At 43.6% G+C, this 20,767-nt stretch overlaps 1 protein-coding gene across 3 annotated transcripts; it reads left to right on the top strand.

The window, feature by feature from the left end:
- The first annotated feature begins 581 nt into the window (after window positions 1–581).
- Window positions 582–17,739, top strand: LOC141167800 (receptor expression-enhancing protein 6-like). 3 transcript variants are annotated; one of them, XM_073655023.1, is made up of 5 exons: window positions 582–851; window positions 1,122–1,215; window positions 3,421–3,559; window positions 14,724–14,892; window positions 14,983–15,083. In XM_073655023.1, the coding sequence occupies exons 1-5, from the start codon at window positions 737–739 to the stop codon at window positions 15,066–15,068; spliced, it is 603 nt and encodes a 200-aa protein (XP_073511124.1). In that variant the 5' UTR covers window positions 582–736; the 3' UTR covers window positions 15,069–15,083. The 3 variants fall into 3 exon arrangements, with proteins under 3 accessions (XP_073511124.1, XP_073511139.1, XP_073511131.1); XM_073655038.1 differs by lacking the exon at window positions 14,983–15,083 and adding an exon at window positions 17,359–17,739 and having other exon boundaries at window positions 592–851; XM_073655030.1 differs by lacking the exon at window positions 14,983–15,083 and adding an exon at window positions 17,356–17,739 and having other exon boundaries at window positions 598–851.
- The last annotated feature ends 3,028 nt before the right edge of the window (window positions 17,740–20,767 follow it).

The following is a 20,767-nucleotide window of genomic DNA, read 5'->3' as shown; positions in this document are numbered from 1 at the left end:
GTATTCAATGAGAATATTTCATTCATTCAGATCTAGGATGTGTTATTTGAGTGTTCCCTTTATTTTTTTGAGCAGTGTAGTTTTCATCTGAATGTTCCACTCCTGACCTTGGCTTACAAATGCTGATGTATAATACTGACCATGTGAATGTGGCCTTACTGTTACCTGGTTCATACTGTAGCTTTGGAACCCTGGCGCTGGTAGAGTAGCAGCGACTGCCCTTGTGCACACTGCCCTCTGTACACTGCTGTGCATTATGGTTAGTCTAGTTGCGTTTTTCAGGCGAATTGAACCTGAGAAAGCCGTGGTGTGGCTGCTTCTACACAACCTGTGCTTTGCTCTCATGGTTAAAGCAGCGATCGCTACAAATCTGATCCCTTCCACATTGAATTGAAGCTATACACAGCCATTTACTAGTAAAAGAGGTCAGCTATAAAACGTCCACCAGCGGCTATACTGGACGTCTGCCGGGAACATAGAGATGGCAGCCCGGCTCGTCCACAGCAGGAGCCTGGCGGTCACGTGGCCGAGCTTAGGTGCATGACGTCACGCAGGGAGCACTCTGACGACCACCGTGCGTCTTCAGCATACACCTGCACGCTGTGGACACGCCCACGTTAGATATTGGCCGCTGGTCACATGACGGCCGTAGTCAGGGGCGAGGCATCTCGTTAGAGGCGACTGCTCTACAGCCGTGGTCTGCTCTACAGCCGTGGTCTGACACTGTCCAGTCGCCATGCCGTCTTTCCGGGAGCGGTTCTCCAGCTATCTGAATGGGGATAACATAGTCTCCAGACTGTTGGGGAAAGTGGAGGAGAAAACCGGCATCAAGAAGGATTATCTGGCGACCGGTGAGCTGGCGTCTGTAGGGGGCAGAGTCCAGCCGTCAGCCTGCGGGCGATCAGGGCGCTGCTGTAGGAGAGCCTCTGGGGCGCCTCCATGTTATTGTGGACATAGGACGGAAGGATGGATCCCAGGGTCTATCCGTGATTAGCACTGCTGGGGATTGCCGGGGGGAGGGGTGCCTGCCTGGTGACACTGCTTCCACTGCCTGCCACAGGCGGATTACACTATTCTTACACTGCCATCCTGCTGCCACTAACACTCCATTCTCTCCATAGGCTCCCTCTGCTCTCTGGGCTTGTACCTTGTGTTTGGCTATGGGGCTTCCTTGGTCTGCAATTTAATTGGCTTTGTGTACCCTGCTTACAGATCGTAAGTACTGTGATTTCCTATGGAGAATCGGTGGTTTCCTTGTACCGTGTCATAGGCTGGCCATGCTCACTAGATGGCTGATGTTAGAGGAACGCTATGTCTCCTTGTAAACCTAGGTAATGACACTTCTGCTATCTCCTTATCTTACATAGGAACCAAGGATCAGGCACACTAACATCTAATCTGCTTGAGACTTTGCTCTTGAAATCTGCTGCTATCAAGTACATGTCTCTTGGTGCAGCTAAAAGTTTTCTCAGGATATACAGGCTGCCACAGGCTCACCCCCCTCCTCCCTACCAAATGGAACATGCAGACTCAGCTAATCCATGCTTGAGTATTTATGGGTTTATCTAGGGCTCTGAAATGCTGCCGGAACGGACTGGTGGTTGTGCTTGTGCGTCACAGCTCCATTCATTGTCTATGGTCCTGGCGGGCAGACCCTCAGCGATCTGCAAGTTATCATGTGCAGAGGTGATAACTTGCTCAGATAGGACAGTTCCTTTTAAAGCCGAATTCAGAGACACCTGTTGATAACGGTAATATCTTATGTATATGACCAGCCTTACAAAGGGTTATGCCGAGAATGGTAGGTGTTACTTTATTTCTCCCTGCCTTAGTTCTCGTCCTATTCTTGATTTGCTATTCCTACTGTTTACTGTTAGTCTAGGTTACCTGTCACCACTGCAGCCTGTCAGAGGAGCGCAGCAGTTATAAGCTCATTTCTACAGAGCATGTCATTGCTGCCCTGAAGCTGACCGGATCACTTTTAAACCTGCCCAACCTCTGTGGTGTTGTACTCTCCATTGCTGCAGATTCTGATGTTTGTTTGTTGTTTTTTGTTTTGTTTTTTAAAAAAGGCCTTTTGTGGCCAAAATGTTGCAATGTTTGTAATATTTCAACAATGATGCAGTAATGGAAATATTGGAAACGTCCATTGTCCTGTTGAGCAACTGGGTGGAAAGCAACCTCTGAGTAGTATGAAGTTAAAAAAAAAAAAAAAAAAAAACTATTAATCTGCAGCTATGGGGTTAATATCATTTTAAAGCCTTGTGGCCACCACATTGGAAGTCCGGCTACTGAGTGGAAATGAACTTTATTCCTCCGACTTTCAGTCACCGCTCAGTACATAGCAGCAGCTGTAAGCACGCCTGCGGCACTGACTGACTGTGGACTCTGCAGTGCATTACAAAGCCGGCTGTCAGTCATAGTGCGGGATGTTGTTACAGCTGCTGCTCACTATGTACTGAGCAGTGAGTCCTGCAGTGCCTCTATGACAAAGCTACTGGGAGGAATAAAGTTAATTTCCTCTCAGTAGCTGGGCTCATTGCCTCGGCTGCACTGCTTTAGAAAGCTATTAACATGCAGATAGACCTCATATCTGCAGGTTAATAGCGTTTTTTGACATGACAGGTTTCCTTTAACCCCTTTATGACGTGTGCCGTAATAGTACGACACACGTCAAATCGAATCCCCCTGTTTGCGCTGAGCCCGCACCTTTCCAGGCACATGACATCTGATCTATACAGCTGACATGTGCCCCTAACAGCCACAGATGGAATCGCAATCCACCCACGGCTGTTAACTAGTTAAATGCTGCTGTCAATCTGACAGTGGCATTTAACTCGCGCTTACAGGAAGCGCTGCACTGGCTCCACCCATCAGTGACCCTGTCACATAATTGCAGGTCGCTGATCGGTTGGCATGACAACCCAGGAGGTGCAGGAGACCCCTGCGGTTGTCATTTCCAGATTGCTATGAGCGCTGCCCAGCAGTCGACGCTCATACCATGTGAGCAATAGACCACTTTGCCATTCTTCTGTTATTTTCCTCTTGGAAATTCATGCTCCACAATTTTTATATTGTGGGGATAACAGACACGTCACGATTGATGACAAATGCTAATGGATAAGGCAAAGTATAAGCATGTACCCACTGATTTTTCTACATCCTCTTTAAGGCCACGTTCACACTGTCAGTTTTTGTTGAGTTTTTCTTACATCGGTATGTGTAAGGTAAAACCAGGAGTGGGTGATAAATACAGAAGTGGTGACAAGTTTCCATTATACTTTCCTCTGATTGTTTTTGGCTTACTAATACTGATATAAAAACTTCACCAAACACTGGGCATGTGGCCTAAGGCTTTTTTTGTATTATGTCTTAACACTTTTGCTTCTTATTGAATTTAAATTACTAAATGTCTTCCAGGATTAAAGCCATTGAAAGTGCAGATAAACAGGATGACACAATATGGCTGACATACTGGGTGGTCTATGGTGTGTTCAGTGTAGTGGAGTTTTTCTCGGATATCTTTCTCTTCTGGTTTCCGTTTTACTATCTGGGAAAGGTAAGCAGATGCATAAACGTTCCCCATTTACTTGTAGCTAGTGGAGTGCTGCTGTGGCGTCTTTACAAGTTATTTAATTGGATTCAGGTTTGACATTGGTGTTTCTGGCACCCTCATGTCCAAGTGCTGCTGGTTTCCTCATTTTGCAAAATATATTTTTCAGATCTTAAAAATTGAGTAGAAGTAAGGATCCCTTACACTGGCTAAATGAGCTCTGATCAATGCGGCAGTCATCGTCAATCATTCTGACTAAAAAATTAAGTGCTCCAGCATTTTTTTGCCAATATAGGCTATTAAATAATATGCTGGCTCTTAAGTATGTCTTCTGTATACCTTTTGGTATACGAGTCGTGTCTGGGTTGTCTGACATCTTGAGTTCTTCATCCCCCCTAATGCAGATTACACTTCCTGAAGAATTGGGGAATTTTATTGTTTACTGCTTGTTGCTTAGGTTACCGGCCACCACTGCAGTCTGTGCAAACTTCCTCCTGGAAAATAGAATCCCCCTATTCAGTTTCTACTACTCTAAATTCTTTCTTTACTTTCGCCTTGGACCAGCAAATGGCGGTGTTCGCTTGTACATGTCTTGAATATGGTTTTGTGGAGTGCAGTTTTTTTTTTTTTTTTTTTTGTTTGTTTTTAATGGTACCACTTTTGAGTATTTTTTATCATATGGACCCCTCAGTCACTTCAAATGTGATATGGTCCTTTAAATAAAAAATCAAAAAATTGTAAATTTTGTTGGTTAAATGAGAAATCGTGTCTTTAATGTATGATTTTTAATATGTATATATTTTTTTTTTTTTTAATAGCACAAGAGGTTAAAAGCCCTCCCACCCCCAACCTCCTCAATGTTCTTCCTGGCCCTACACAGGACAGGGAGTACAGGAGGAGCGCTGGTGCAGGGAGCACTGGTACCGAAGAACGGGTTACTTACAAGGGGATCGGGGGGGCTGTGGCGCTCTCCTCTCCGCCAAACGGGTCCTGGGCTGACACTCCCTTTCGGGAGTCCCTCAGCCCTCTGGTGTGCTGGAGCCTCTGGGTGCCGCTTCCCTATCGCTGGGGCTTTCGGCGTCCTGCTCGGGGTGGGTCCGGCTTCTCCTGGCTTTAGGACCGCCTGGCGTTGAAACCGGAAGTTCGGGGATGACTACTTCCAGTCGACGGTCGCGCGGGATATTCAAACGCAGTTTGACCAGACGCCAGTGGAGAAGGAGAACATGACAGGATGACCAGGTAAGGTATAAAAAGGGGGGCTGGGGAGCATCAAAGCCAGGCTTACAGCTTTGGCACCCCTGGCAGTACAATGGCTGATGTGTCACACCCTGATATCGTCCCACAGTCATGTAAGTGTACCATTACCTTTTCATATGGTTAATGGAACTTGCCCTTACCAGGCCCTCCATAATTTTTATAGGATATCTCTGTGCAGTCCTCACCTCCTTATGAAAAGAAGGATGTAGGGAGAAAAGCCACAGTGAAATCCAAGAGGTGCCTGGATTGTAACATCAGACTTCCTGACTCGTATACAAAGCGTCTATGTGCTGAATGTAGAGCCTCCATGCTAAAGGAGGAGCACGGGGCTTTATTAAACGAGAATTTTAGTATGATCAAAGAAGTTCAGGTTTCTATTACATCTCTGCAGCCCCCAGGTTCATAGGTCCATGGGTCCAGGATGTCCGGGGACCCAAAAGACCCAGAGAAGATATAGCACCATCTTCTGAGGGTGAAATCGACCCATCTGGTGACTGACAACAGTGAGACCATTAGTCCACATCAGGGCGGGGAACATAAAAAGTATATGTTCCACTCAGATGGTATGGAGATTCTTCTACGAGCTGTCTGAAACACGATGCAGGTACAAGAGACAGAGAAGAGCAGAAACATTCAAGATTAAATGTTTTGTGGACTTAGAACCCAGAGATACATGGTTTTCCCTGTTAATGCTAATGTGAAAGACATGATGCTGGAGGAATGGGAGGACGGACATGTGAAGATCTTGTCGGACAACATTACGGCAGTCTCCTTCATCAAACATCAGGGTGGACCAAGACATCCACTTCTCCAGTCTCTGGCCAACAGGATATTCTTAGGCATAGAGAAGATGGTGAGCTCCATTTCAGCAGTTCACCTTCGGGGGTCCGACAATCAAGAGGCAGACTACCTCAGCAGGTGTCAAATGAAGGCTTCGGAATGTGAACTGAACGAAGAGGTGTTCCAACAACTGACTCGCAGATGGGGGCAGCCTTGCCTAGACCTGTTTGCATCCAGAACGAATGCGAAGACGACCTCTTTCTTCTCTCTCGACCCAGGAGATCATCCTCTGGCAATGGATGCTCTCTCACAGTATTGGGGAGACGGTCTAACATATGCCTCCCCACCTGCTCTTCTAATTCCGAGAGTGCTGCGGAAAATTCAGGAAGATCGGGCGACAGTCATAGTAATTGATCCGTTCTGGCCAAGGAGGGGTTGGTTTTCCCTTCTACGTCATCTAGCGTTAGAACACCCAATCATTTTACCATTACAGGAAAATCTTCTGACGCAAGGTCCACTGTTTCATCAGAATCTTCAACAACTCCAGCTTTCAGCCTGGCTTCTGAAGTGGAGATCCTGAAGACCAAAGGCTTATCTGCCAGAGTGATCCAGACTATGCAGGCTAGTAGAATACCTGTAACCCAAGCCATATATAAAGTCTGGAGGACCTTTGTCAGTTCCACAAGACGGTAAACACCTCTCAACCAGACATCTCTGTGATCCTTGATTTCTTGCACGTGGGATTTGACACAGGTCTTAGACCTAGTGCCTTGAAGGTGCAGATTGCGGCATTAAGTGCTTTCTTCGACACATCATTGTCCTCGCATCCCTGGATAATCAGATTTGTCAAGGCAGTCCAGAGACTTAGGCCTACCCAGAGAATTTCTTCCCCTTCGTGGGATCTGAATCTTGTCCTGAGAGTCCTTTGCAAACCTGCCTTCTGCCCAGATCATGAATTAGAAATAAAGAACTTGACTCTGAAAACCGTCTTCTTGGTGGCAATTACCACGGCTAAACTGTTGGGTGAAATCCAGGCTCTCTGTTGTCAAGCCATGTATGCCGATTTGGGATGATTGCATCATTCTCAAACTGGATCCAAGTTTCTCGCTGAAGGTGGTGTCATCAGTGACCATAAACCAAGAAGTGGTTGTTCCATCATTCTGCGAAAACCCTAGAAATCCGAGGGAGGAAGAGTTCCACCATCTCTATGTCCGCAGAGCAGTGTTGGCCTATTTGGAAGCCACTTGGAACTGGAGACTAGACTCTAATCTTTTCATACAGTTTGAGGGGAAAAATAGAGGCAGGAAGGCTTCAAAACCATCCTTAGCTAGATGGATCACATCCATGATTAATCTAGCGTACCTTTCAGATTGACAGTCTCCCCCTGAAATTATAAAAGCTCATTCTACCAGAGCAGTTTCCACCTCATGGGCAACTAGAGCAGGAGCTACCATTTGGCACACATGTACCGCAGCCACATGGTCAGGACATACTACTTTTTGCAAACACTGCGAACTAGATATTCTCTCACAGCAGAGATCTGCGTTTGGTAGGAAGGTGCTACAGGCAATTATCCCACCCTAGGCTATGAGTTCTTGGGTATACTCCTATGGTGCTGTCATGGGGACATACTGGAAAACCGGAATTGGTCTTACCGGTAATGTTTCCAGGAGTCCACATGACAGCACCCTTATTTCCCTCCCTATATTGCTACTGTATGTGACTCTAACCTATGTCTAAGTAGTCTAAAATAAAATTTTGTTGTACCCAGCCAATGTGGATCTTGGAAAATCACTGAGGAGGTTGGGGGTGGGAGGGCTTTTAACCTCTTGTGCTTCCTGTCCCTACACAGGATATGGGATTACGTTTTTGCCAAGGATTTTCCCCAGCGAAAACGCTTAAAAACCGCTTGGTAATACGTGCCCCATGGTCCCCAATGATGATCCGCATGTGCTGTGCACATGCTGCGGAAATTTCCGCTGCGGATTATCATTGCAGAAAAATACGCAGCATGTCCATTAATTTTGCGGACACGCAGCGTAATTGCCGCCATTGACTTTCATTGAATCGCATAATATCCACGTGAGCACATGTTCTCATTCGGATATTATGCGATTCAGTGTGCGGATGGTACCTGGGTCTGGAGAAGGAGACTCTCCTCCAGACTCTGGAACCATAGAACCAGTTTAAAAAAAGAATTTAAAATAAAAAATAAACATTATACTTAACACCGGGGGCCATCGGAAGGTTTCTCAGCTCCGTCCGGTCTCCCCGTGGTCTAAAAGGACCTGCGGTGATGTCATTTGGTCATGCAACAGGTCACGCGACCGCTGACGTCGGCGGTCGCGTGACCTGTTGCATGACTAAATGATGTCACCGCAGGTCCTTTTAGACCACCGCGAGACACGGGGAGACCGGACGGAGCTGAGAAAACACCGGGGGCCATCGGAAGGTAAGTATAATGTTTATTTATTATTTTTTACCATTCTTAGTTAATAATAATAAAAATATATATATATATTACTTGGTCACACTATATAAATCCATGCCGGTTGCATGGATTTATATAGTGTGACCAAGTTGTCAAGCACTTTCCAAGTGATGCTAAAATCGCTTGGAAAAGCGCTTGATAACCCGCATGCGGAAATGCATGCAAAGACGCTTGACAAACACTTCTACCTGGCAGGAAAAATGCATGTAAAATCCGCATTTGTTTTTCCTGCCAGGGAGATGCGGACAAAATCTGCAGCATTTCTGCATCGTGGGCACTTAGCCTTATACTTACCAGCCACAGTCTTCAGCTCTTCCCAGCACATTTTTGGTCCTGATATGCCATCCTGTGACTAAGGGCAGAAACACACTAGCGCATGGCATTTTATGTGATATGCTAATGACACTTGGCTCCTGCTCTGCTGCAAGCGTGAGCCGAGTGTCAGTGCTTCGATCCTCTCGCATGAGAGAATTACAGCACAAGGTCGTAGAAGACTGAGAAAGTAATTTCTCCATCTCCTCTGGAGCTGGCGTTTGCGGGAATTGCACTGCACTCTGGTGATAGCCGAGTGCAGTGCAATGTGTCACACACACACATAGACCTATATGGGTTTGTGTGATCCGATGCAATTCTAGCATGTTGTGATTGTTTTCACATGCCAAATCGTCATGAGAAAATAATCGCATATGTGAACTGCCCCATATGTTAACATTCGGCAAAGCGCAATCCAATATCTTATTTCATTTTTTTTTTTTTTTTGTCGGATTGCACTTGTCTGATTGCATCTCAAGTGGAAGCCAGCCCTAACTCTCTGACTTCTGGTCAGTCAGAAGCTTAACAGTCACAAGCTGTCAATGCAAGTCTGACACCTCGTTATGGCTCTCATAAACTTAAATTGAGTAGTGATTTCCAGATTATCCAGCAAACGCTAGAGCGATCTGGCAGGACACAACCTGCAGAAGACCAACCGGAGCGGCACTGAGAACAGAAGACAGCGGCTGGTATGTATATTACTAGGAGCACAGAACATGCATTTGTGATACCACTCTGGTGTAAAATTAAAGGGGTTGGCTACTACTTTACCGGTCTTTTTCATATGAAATAACTAGCTAAATGACGGGTTGTGGAAGCACGCTTTCCCACCCTCCCTTAATACCTTAGGAGCAATGCTAATCATGGGACCGCTACCACCGGCCATTTCAGTCCCTTGTGACACTTGTAAGCTGCACGTTTGAGGAACTTTAGTAATTGCCGGACTAAAAATGTCGTTTACGCCTTAGTCTGTCCATGTTCTCTTGTTTATATTGGCCAGACATCACAGGAATTGCGTAAACGTATACATCATCTATCGAATATTACCTTGGCAGAGATTCATCTCAAAGCACAAAAACAAATTTCTACTGTGGCCATGCAGTATTTACAATGCCATCATTGTAAAACCGCTGAGACCATGGTGTATGGCTTGGATCGACTTTCCCCTAATATTCGAGGTGGTGATGCAACACCAGCTTTACCACGCCTTGAATCTAGATGGATCTGCATGATGGACTGTGTGTCCCCTAAAGGGATTAACGAGGATTTATTGTTTACTGGTTTTTACAAAAGATAGTTAACTATGATTTAATCAGTACTGATTATACTTTAGTGGGGATATCTTTTCAGTTGTCGGAGTCAAATGGTATATTGATTAACTACCTCTATGTATCACTGTATTCATTGACATTTTTTTTTGTCCTTTATGGCTTGCTCGAGAGATATGAGTCATTAGTGTATATTTTTGTATGATAATATTTTTTCTGTATGGTGCTGTTTGCTTTTGACACGTAGTTTTGTATTTATCATTGTCCTATAATGCGGGCCCTTTTCCTCCTCCCTTTCTATGTCACCTTAAGTGTCTGTGCCCCTGTGATGTTGTTTGGGCCCCTCCTGTGGATACTTTGACCCCTTTTTTTGTAGTGTCATCTTTTGCTTTATCCTTTTGCTGGACATGGATATGGACCGTCTAGTCCCGCCCCCTCAGTTCGTCACTTCCGGGTGTTTCCTCAGCTATGCGTTCCACTCTGAGACGCACACCAACTGGGGAGGGGGGAGTTCCCTCCTCTGTGTATTTCCACTTCCGGTATGTGTATCTTATTCCGGCAGTGCCTTCCAATGTGAAACGCACGCCGATTGCCTGCACACAGTTAGACCTTCTCTAATGTGCTGCAGCTTATCTCAAACGAGGTCATGATGGGCACTGTGCAAATGTGGATCCCAGAACACGACCTGAGGACGCTTGTATTCCGCAGTGAGTTTATCATTAGGGGGTATTATCCCCTTTTGGGCTTTGATCCAGCACTGGTATTTATGGACTCTTTCTTTGACTAATGGGCGTGTGTGTGCTTTGGAATATATATCCCAAACGTTTAGGATACTGACATTATACCCCTGAAAAAGCCATTATGGGATGGCGTAACGCGTAGGTTTCGTATATCTGACATCTCCTTTTTCCTTCTGTGGATACATATGGTGTGTATTTTTTGATTCCTTTTCATCTTGGGACCTTGTATTTTTATCTCTTAATATATACTTACCTACCCGGTATCCCATTTTATTGGGGACCATATATTGGACTTTAAGATATAAAGTGGTCCTGGAAGGTGTACCCAAATCATTTTATTATACAAACACCAGAAGAATTAGGTTATGTATTATATCTGCTAAATATTTCCCACAGATCTATTGTTTGCTATTAAAGACTGTATTGGATTGATATGTCAATTTTTGTAAGGGGATTTTTCTGTCTGTCCTTTTTTTTGTCTTGCATGTTTTTTAATGGTGCTTTTAAATGGTTGTGTCCTAATAATAAAAATTTCCATACCTTTTTCATGATATTGCATTGACATTTCATTATTTAGCGTGCTTGGTGCCTTTATTGTCCCCCTTTTTTCTTCTTGTTTGCCCAATATTTCTATAGGGACCTTGGCACAAGCGCGTATTTATATAATTGTGGTGCTGGATCTGATATTATTCATACACTTGTAAGCTGCACGTGACCACCTCCTTTTTTATTTCCGCGCCTGTCCCCATCCTCACCAAATAGCTCAGGAGCAGTGCTACTCATAGGGCAGTTACCACCGGCTGGCTCATAGTACGTCGTGACACTGGTCAGCTGCACAGGACCACCTACTTTATGATCCCTGTGCCTGTTCCCATCGCCCTTAGCACTGATGCTGTCTCTTATTAGGTGTTCCTCAACATCACCCTGCAGCATGACATGGCTGACTTCTCCTGTACGAGGAAACACATTATCATCATGCATCATAATGACATTCAAGTTATCGATATTTGAATCACATGAAGTGCTAGATCTGGGAGGGTTAGCAAGAATGTATTTAGCGACCAACCATACCAGATCAGTGCTCAACAAAACATTTGTGAGGAGGTTATCTGACACACCCCCCCCCCCCCCCCCTCCAAGGAAGACCCGGGCCATCGGTAAAGGACTGCAAGCACCCCCCCAATTCCAGTGACAGTCTTCCCAGGGATGAGTTATTCAGTGCAGATGAGGGTTCGTACTGGATCCAGTAAGCAAAAAACAGATCTGCAACAAATCAAAAATAACAGATGGCTAATTAACAGATCTGTTTTCCATAGACTTCAGTGTTAAAGAATCTGTGGTGGATCTGTTTCTTTTTTATTTAAAAACATGCTAAATTTGTGCTTGCACAATTTTTTTGCCAACGGATCGTTGCTCTACCTGTTCGAACTGATCACTACTATACGCGTGAACATAGCCTAACTGAGTCAAGGTAGTGGACAACCTCTTTAAAAATTTAAAAAAACACACTGGAGTTCTGCTTTCAATGAACTTGTGTCCTTTTTTTTGTTTTGTAAATACCATTAATAAGAAACTAAAGTTTGTTTTTGTTTTTTTTCATATTGGCAGGCACTGTAATTGAATGCAAATCAGTGGTGTTCTAGGTCCTAAGACCTCTACTTATCGATCAGTAGACCCTCCAAACAAATGTACAGGTCAGCAGAAGCAGTGCACAGAGTGGAGTAGGGATTGAATAAAAAGTATAAACTAAAAAAATCATCCCCAAACACTATTAGATTATTTGGCATTTTGTACTGAATATACCTTGTTTGCTGGTATCCACCCAGCTTTTCTTTGCTTTTCTATTCCTTGTAGTTTTGTATGTGATTTTTGGCCTTGACCCTGCACACCTACAGTATGTTTAATCAATCCACATTGTTTAAGGTTCCTCCCTGTCCCTGGCACTCATTCAAACCAAGTCTAAGAGCGCAGGTAGTGCTCGAAACGTGTGTGGTGATGAGACCCCCAAAGTCCCGTGCACCCCTTTCTTCCTCACACCTTACATCATTTGTTACGCGTACATAGATGCGCACATGCATGCATGTAAAAAGACACATAGAGAGAGAGAGAGAGAGAGAGAATATGTTTTAAGGCATTTTTATTACTTACTGCAAAGTCAAGAGTTTACATAAATTTCATTAGTATTTGGTATCATTGCCCTTAAACTGAATGATAGCGTCGCTCACAGGCAGAAACAGCACCAGGAGGTAATTAGAAAGAAGCTTCTATTTCTCATTAAAACACATTGGCATATTTTTAAAAGTACTGGACAACCCCTTTAACTTCCTGGCCGATGTCTTGAGATGTTGCTTTAGTATTGCCACATAATCTTCTTTTCTCATGATGCCATCTATTTTGTGAAGTGCACCAGTCCCTACTGCAGCAAAACAACCCCACGATATGATTCTGCCACCCCCATGTTTCACAGTTGGGATGGTGTTCTCGGGCTTCCAAGCTTCTTCCTTTTTCCTCCAAATGTAACGATGGTCATTATGCCCAAAAGGTTCCATTTTAGTTTTATCAGACCACAGGACAGTTCTCCAAAATTAAGGTCTTTGTTCCTGTGTGCATTTGCAAACAGTAAGCTGGCTTTTAATGTTTCTTTTGGAGTAATGGCTCTTCCTGGCAGGAGTGGCCTTTTAGCACATGTTGATACAGTACTCGTTTCACTGTGGTTATTGACACAATCTAACCAGCTTCCGCCATAATCTTTACAAGGTCTTTTGCTTTTGGAATTGAGTTGATATGCACATGTCGGACCTAAGAACGATCATCTCTGGGACACAGAACCCATCTCCTTCCTGAGCGGTATAATGGTTGGACATTCCCATCTTGTTTGTACTTGCATATAATTGTTTGTACAGATGAACGAGGCACCTTCATGTATCTTGAAATTGTACCCAAGGATTAGCCAGACTTGTGCAAGTCCACAATTCTCTTCCTGATACCTTGGCTGATTTCTTTAGACTTTCCCATGATGCTACACAAAAAAGCAGTGTGTTTGTTGTGCCTTAAAAATACATCCACAGGTGTGTCTCTAACTCAGAAGCTTCCAAACACATGACATCATCATATGGGCAGTCCATAATTATTTAAAGGCATAGTAATCTTAGTGTATGTAAACTTATGTATGAAACCGCAAGTAATAAAAATGCCTTAAAACATTTATCTCATTATTCTGGCATTTGGTAAATATTAAAAATTATGGTAATCCTAATTGACCTAAAACGGGAAAGGTTTATTCTGATTTCATGTCAGATATTGAGAAAAACATTCTTTTTTTTTTTTTTTTCACACTTCAAATACACACCCACACCGGACTACAAGTGATTTATAATGGCAGACACAGTCCCTGGAGTAACGCTGTCAGTATATTTAAATTCCGTATTGTTCGGACTATAAGACGCACTTTTTTTCCTCAAATTTTTCAGGAAAGTGGGGGGTGCATCTTATAGTCCGAATACTATATTATTGTATGGCCGCATGGTGGTGGGTGTGGGGGAGCGGCAGCGAGGGATCAGCGGGGCACAGGAGACAGCAGCCGGCTGCTGCAGCCTACGCTGTGCCCACTACTAAAGAAAATGAATATTCCCTGCTCCCCACGCCCATGGGCGTGGAGAGCAATGAATATTAATTTCTCTTAATAGCCGGCACACTGGAGCCGCAGCGCAGCTCCTGCTACCGCTCTGCGGTCAGTGTGCCCGCTATTGAAGCTCATGAATATTCGCTACAACCCACTCCCAGTGACTATTCCAGCACAGCGTCTAATACTGTGTGAGGGCGCATGGCAGGGATGCCATGCGCGCCTTCCATGCGCGCCTTCCATGCGCGCCTTCCATAGTGAGAGTGTCTGCAGCAGAGCGGGACAGCGCTGGAGGAGAGAGGAGGTGAGTGTGAGTGTATTTATTTATTTTTATTTTTTTGTAGACAACATGATGGGGGCTCAGAGGGGTGCCATGCATAAGAGGATGGGGGCTCAGAGGGGTGCCATGCATAAGAGGATGGGGGCTCAGAGGGGTGCCATGCATACCGGGATGGGGGCCACTTATACCAGGAAGGAGGGGCCATACATACCAGGATGGAGGATATTAACAGAATTGGGGGACATTACCCCAATACCAGTGTCAGCAGCAGACCCCCCTCCCCCATAATAGGGCATCATGACCACATTTTTTGCTTACATTTTTTTTTTTTTTCCTATTTTCCCACCTTTAAAACCTAAGTGCGTCTTATAGTCCGAAAAATACGGTACTTAGTTAATACCAATTTGTTTTTCCTGACAGTGTACTTTCCTGCTCTGGTGCATGGCTCCTTTTACATGGAATGGCTCACAGACCTTATACAGCCGCTTCATCCGACCATTCTTCTTAAAGCATCACCAAACTGTAGATAGCGTAGTAAGTGATCTTGGCGGTCAGGCTCTGCACACAGCAGAAAATGTCACAAGACAAGGTATGTTTCATAAATGTGGCTGAGGATTTTCCCCTGTTATGTGTCTTCACTTGTGTAAATAAATCTCTTCCTTTCTCTGTAATACTATAGTACTTCAGACTCTAACCAGCGGCAGATCTCTTCTGGTTCCACAGGGAGGCCAGCAGGCCCTTCCCAGCACTTCTGTATGTACCTAAGATGCACGGAGAGAGCTCAGCTTGGTGTTAGTGATGACATCACATTTTCCAACACTTAAATAGCGCATTCATGAGTTTGGTCTTTTTGTGCACACAAACATTTTTTTTTTTAGACTTCAGCTTGAAAGTGGAGAGTAAATACTAACTCTTAAAATCCAATCTTGTTCTTGGCACCAAAGTACATAGTCTTATTTATTAATATGTCTTGACTTTCTAATATTTGCTCCAGAGTGCATTGCACTGATACCAATTGAAGAAACATTTTCCTCCACTGCATGCAAGAGGCCACACCAACTTGCACTACAAGATGATGCTACCTGTTCTCTGCTGATACACTGAGGAGACAGTGTGCTGTCACCTTGTGGTTTGCACAGTGGGAAAACGTGGATCAGACTGGGCTTAAGTGTGCTACTACTACAGTGTTTTTGTATTTTTGTTTTTCTGCACAGTTTTGTCTCTACTGCTAGAAACATAACATTAAGATATGTTGGTACTTCTTAGCTGCATAAATACATTAAATACATTGAGAATTTGCTATTCCAAGCTTAGCTCTTATGAAGTGCCTAAAAAGTTCCTAGTTCTGTGCACCCAGAATGGGGGGAGTTAATCATCCCCCTCTACGCCTGCGCCAGATAAACTTTCATCAAATAGTTGCAAAATCTGTTGCAAATGGTTTTTTTTTGTGTGCCCTTTGTTTTTTACGTAGCTCCTGTACTTTTTCAGTGAGTGTGCAGATCTTACCAAAAATTGCATGTATCTTATTGCCTCCCAACAAATTTATTGTAATGCATGTTAGAAAACTGGCATACATTGTAGCTGAAACTTTGCCAGATGGTGTCTGGTGTAGAGTTAATTTTCTGGCGCACAGAAAGCCCAAAAGATGCGCTAGGTTTCTTAAGAGGCGTGTGCCTCTCAGTAAATTTAGCACATCTTGCTCCAGTGGGTTATATGTTCAAGACTAGTGTATATAACACCAGTATTGATGATTCCTCACATTTGCTTTTCTATTCTCATTGGTTAGAAAGCTTTCCTCCCTCAGTGCACTGGATGTCCTCCAGCAGACCAAAGTACTAAAATGTGTGTTTAAGTCCTTTGTTTGAGGGTTGGGTTGTCAATCATTATTACTCTGAACTAGTACCAAACATTCCGACAATTCTCATTGCTGCAAATTGTTTTGATAGCATTTTCTGCCTCCTTGCTCATTCCTGAAATTATGTGACTGACTTTGGAGTTTTACATTGTGGAAACTACCAGCAAGCTATTGATTGCACAGTATCACTTTGGTTATGAAGTACATTCTGTTATTGTGGCTGTCTTATTCCCCAAATCTTGAATCTGCCAACAAATGACAGCTCCTGCTTTAGAGGGCTTGTCAAAATGATGGTCACCATCTACTTTCAAATGCAACAGCTGCTTCAAGAGACTTATCGTAGCCTCCTCTGACAATATTAGCAAACCATGGAGCGTTTCAGCTGCCCGTTCTTCACTAAAGATGGCCATCTGCAGTATGGCTGGTCAGACTGAGCAGGACTGACTGATAATCAATCAGCTAAAGTGTTTATCACCCAAATGTTTTGTAGCACTTGTTGGGTGGGGGACAGGAAAATACACAGTTGAATTTCATGGAGTTTAATAAAAAAAAAACAAAGGATCTACTAAATAGTACAGTGGTCTGCTACATCTTTGATCACGTATTGTATTATAGAATACAGACTCCAAAAGATAAGTCCATGATGCTTGTGCCCATTGCCCATGACTTGGAAATACACATGTATGTTAAGTTTCCTTATGTTGTATCATACCACAAAAATGTACCTTTATGGAAAGATTAATTCTATTTGGATGATAATCCTTTACTAGTTAACTACTAGGTGTTTTCATTAAGTAGTATTTATTACCTAGGCAAGCTGTCAGGGTAAATCTCAAATAATTTACAAAGTATTTCTAATCCTAGAACATGGGCTTTGTGCATCAGCAGCCAGCTAATAGATTCTGTAGACAATTTGTCTACTATCACTATGTGTAGATGACCTGTCTGTCTCCTGTTTCTTTGTATCTCATCCAGTCTTGTAGCAAATAAAACATTTTTTAGAGCTGTATAATGGACAATCCCTTCTATATTGGGCAACAGACCATGGTTTATGCACATTCTACCTTTTAACTTTCGAGGCACCGAATACTTTACATGACCTGGTTCTGCAGCCTCCGTTTGGCTGCTAGCATGTATAAAGACTCAAGTGATTGGTCTCTTTCCTTGACTATGTCATGATTGTTCTTTTCTTCTTAGCAGTCAAAGGAGCAGTGATGAGTTCCCTGGAAGAGGAAAAAAGCAAGTGATGGATTTACTCAAGAACATCTAATTCTGATGTCTCGCAAAAGACTATATCACTGTTGGCATTGTTTCTCTCACCTTAATGTCACACCAAGGTTTACTCTCCGAACTGGATTTCATGTGCATTTGTCATTATTGGTTTTCTGTTCAGTACACCGTCACACCACTGTCTTAAGTGGAAAGAATCACTGTTTATTTATTCCAGGTTATTGATCAAGTTAAACCTATCTGTATGTATGTCATGGACCAATAAATATGATATAAAGGTACATCTAGAAAAAAGCAAATACTGGAGGTACCAAACTACCATAATAAACTTGAATTCCTGGTTGTAAAATATTTTTTTTCTTTCTTTTTTGCACATAGGGTTGGTTGCTATTCTGTTTAATCAATTTAATCCCACCGGTTCCATCTATAATATCCTTCCCTTCCCCATCAGTATAGGGAGGTTATATGATCCTTCTGACAGCCAGTCCTGTACATGTGCTATACTGTGTTTGGTTTATACTTATGAGCTCATCACCTATTGATTCCCTCCTGGCGTCATAACCCAGCTATACCCTCCTTGTCCGACTTATTTCTTCTGATGCAGTTAAAGATCTCCAGACATATAAAACTGTCTAAAATAAAAGCTCTTTCCTGTCCCTAGCCCTTGATCATACAGCTTCTTTCATTTTGTATTTTGCTCTCAAATATTGATAGCTGTGCTTGGTGATTAGGCAACAACCATGACTGTTTTTTGTTTTTTTTTGTTTGTTTTTTTTTTTTAAAATATTTAAACAAAGCTGCTTTTATTGAAAGTTTAATCACACAGGGATACGCTTGGACTCTCCTGTATATATCATATGGGAATACACATCACATGGGTATATTTTATGGTGCAAAATAATTTAAACTGGTATGAACACTTTTTCAGGGGGGGTGTGGTCTGACATGGCTCTGTAGAGATGCACTCTTTTCATGCAGGGTTTGAGGAGCTCAAAAAACACTGTTAGGGTATGTGCCTGCATAGCGTTTTACAAGCGTATTTGATGTGGAATTTCCGCAGCGGAAACGCTTGGTAATCCGCACCCCATGGTCCCCAATGAGAATCCGCAAGTTCTATGCCCATGCTGTGGATTTTTCCGCGGTGTTTTTGATGCACACACAAAGCCGCAGCATGTCCATTAATTTTGCATTTCCGCATGCGGAATTGCCTTTGCAATGCAATAAAAAACGCAAGGCAATTCCGCATGTCGAAAACGCGTGATAAACGCTTGTGAAATTCCGCATGCGTTTTTCCGGGAAAGGACATGCGGAAATGAAGCGCAAATTTTCCGCTTCATTTCCGCAACGTGGGCACATAGAATAGGGTTTAAGGCTATCATGGGCAAAACAACTAGAAAAGTGAGATCCCTGTCATCATCTTCTGCCCCACCTCACCAGGGAGAGATTGGACATTTCTTAACACCCGCAGAACCCACTGCATGGTATACAAGCGGCAGAGCATACACCCTCCAGCAAAGAGGAGGGCCAGGACTCTCCTCCCTCCAACCCCTGGGGCTCTCCCCCACCCCTTTTCCCAAAAATCAGCTTGTGGGGGAAGAGGGAAATTACGGGTAGCCCCTCTGATCTGGGTGGCTTCCCCTGGTCTGGTCCCAAAGCAACTGCCTGGCAAGATGGTGGCCTCCTATGTGGAGGTGAGCGCTCCTTTCCGTCCTGGTCTTCAACCCAGGAAACAGCATCCCGTTCACCCGTGCTACCTGGAGGCACCGCCGACTGTGACTTGACATCGCAGGGGGAGTAGTCGTCCCCTGCCTGTGCACTATTCTTCACCCAGGCACACATGGAGCTTCAAGATGGCCTCTGATGCAGCGCTGACATGGAGGATGTGGTGCTCGTGAGTAGTAAATGGCAAATTTGTTAGAAATCCGATCTTACAATTTAAATTCGACACAACTATGGCACACTTGAATTTGTGATTGGAAATGCGAGCAAAATTTCTTCAATTCGGGGAAAAATCTGCAACATTCGGCAAGTAAATGCAGGAATGTAATTGCATGACAACTACAGCATTTCTAACCGTTTTGCTAGCATAGTGCTTGTGTATGATGAGCCGGGAGATGTGGGGGCTGGTGATAGCTCAGAACAGGTCAAATCAGCAGTGCCCTTGTAATTTGTTTTTGTTCTTCCTGTAGGTGGAACTTTAAGTCAGGAAAGCCTGGCTAACCAATCAGAGCGCATGAAGCATCCACACTGTCCAGACACAAGAGCTTCTGCAATTGGCTGCTGAATTCACATGTCCTCTCTATATAAAAATGGGTCATATTCCCTCAGTGCCATTTTATTCATGCCACTGAAGGAGACAGACGCTGCTCAGTGCTCTGTCCTATGTACTGAGAGATATTAGCTACATAGATGCTTGTTTGGAAGTCAGATAGTGTAGATAAGTCCTCTGCTGTGTACCTGTTCAATCAACCTTGCAGCACTTTTTTTTTTATCTTGTGCAATTATTTATTTCTTTTACTCAGTAATATAGCGCCATTAATTCCACAGCGCTTTACAGACATTATGGGCACTGTCATTGGGGCTCACAATCTCAAATTTGGAATGAAAGGGGAAACTGGAGTACCTGAAGGAAACCCACACAAACACTGGGAGAACATACAAACTCCTTGCAGATGTTGTCCTTGGTGGGATTTGAACCCAGGACTACAGCACAGCAGGACTACAGCGCTTACCACTGAGCCACCATGTTGCTATACAGAGATTCTGACAGAGCAGGGCCTATGGCATAGAACAGTGTTGTGTACCGGTTGTACTGTCTGTGCTCCATGCAGCAGTATACCTTCAATCTATTTTTGCACTTGCTAATGTGATAAAGCAAACAAGCCCGTGTAGGCCACTTTTTGATTTTGTGGGGTTGAAATTCAGCTATCTGCAGAGCTTGTCAGCTATCTGCAGAGCACAAAACCTTTTTTTTTTTTTTTTTTAAATTTGCTAATGTGATAGTGCAAGCTGTGTTAGCCAGTTTATCATTTTTTGGTGGGTGAACTTCAGCAGTATGCACAGTAAAACAAATATAGTTTTTCTGTTGGCAGGCAGAGTCCACCAAAGATTTTTTTTTGTGTGGCAAACGTCATACACTCTACTATACGTCAGCAACTACGTTAGTGCCGATGAACTTCAGCTGTTTTCAGAGTAAAAAATTAGATTTTTTTTTTGTCTTGCTAGGCAGAGTCCAAAAAAGTTTTTTTTGTGTCGCAAACGTGATATTTTGCATACAGCTGAATTTCATTGCCACTAAAATAGTAGGTGGCTTTTAGCAGAGTAAAAAAATCTATTTTTTACTGTGCCTAACATGATACAACAGACTAGAGCCGAGTTT

Source organism: Phyllobates terribilis, unplaced genomic scaffold (assembly GCF_046119375.1).
Source record: "Phyllobates terribilis strain yellow unplaced genomic scaffold, ASM4611937v1 Scaffold_1__5_contigs__length_1240528914, whole genome shotgun sequence".
In the NCBI taxonomy this organism is placed as follows: domain Eukaryota; kingdom Metazoa; phylum Chordata; class Amphibia; order Anura; family Dendrobatidae; genus Phyllobates; species Phyllobates terribilis.
This window is presented reverse-complemented; position numbering and strand designations above follow the sequence as displayed.

Excerpts from the sequence above, each read along its gene's own strand:
- LOC141167800 (XM_073655023.1), top strand. The coding sequence starts at position 737 with ATGCCGTCTTTCCGGGAGCGGTTCTCCAGCTATCTGAATGGGGATAAC. Across the intron at positions 3,560-14,723 it reads CGTTTTACTATCTGGGAAAG|TGTACTTTCCTGCTCTGGTG; the intron begins GTAAGCAGATGC and ends TTTTCCTGACAG. Across the intron at positions 14,893-14,982 it reads AGAAAATGTCACAAGACAAG|TACTTCAGACTCTAACCAGC; the intron begins GTATGTTTCATA and ends GTAATACTATAG.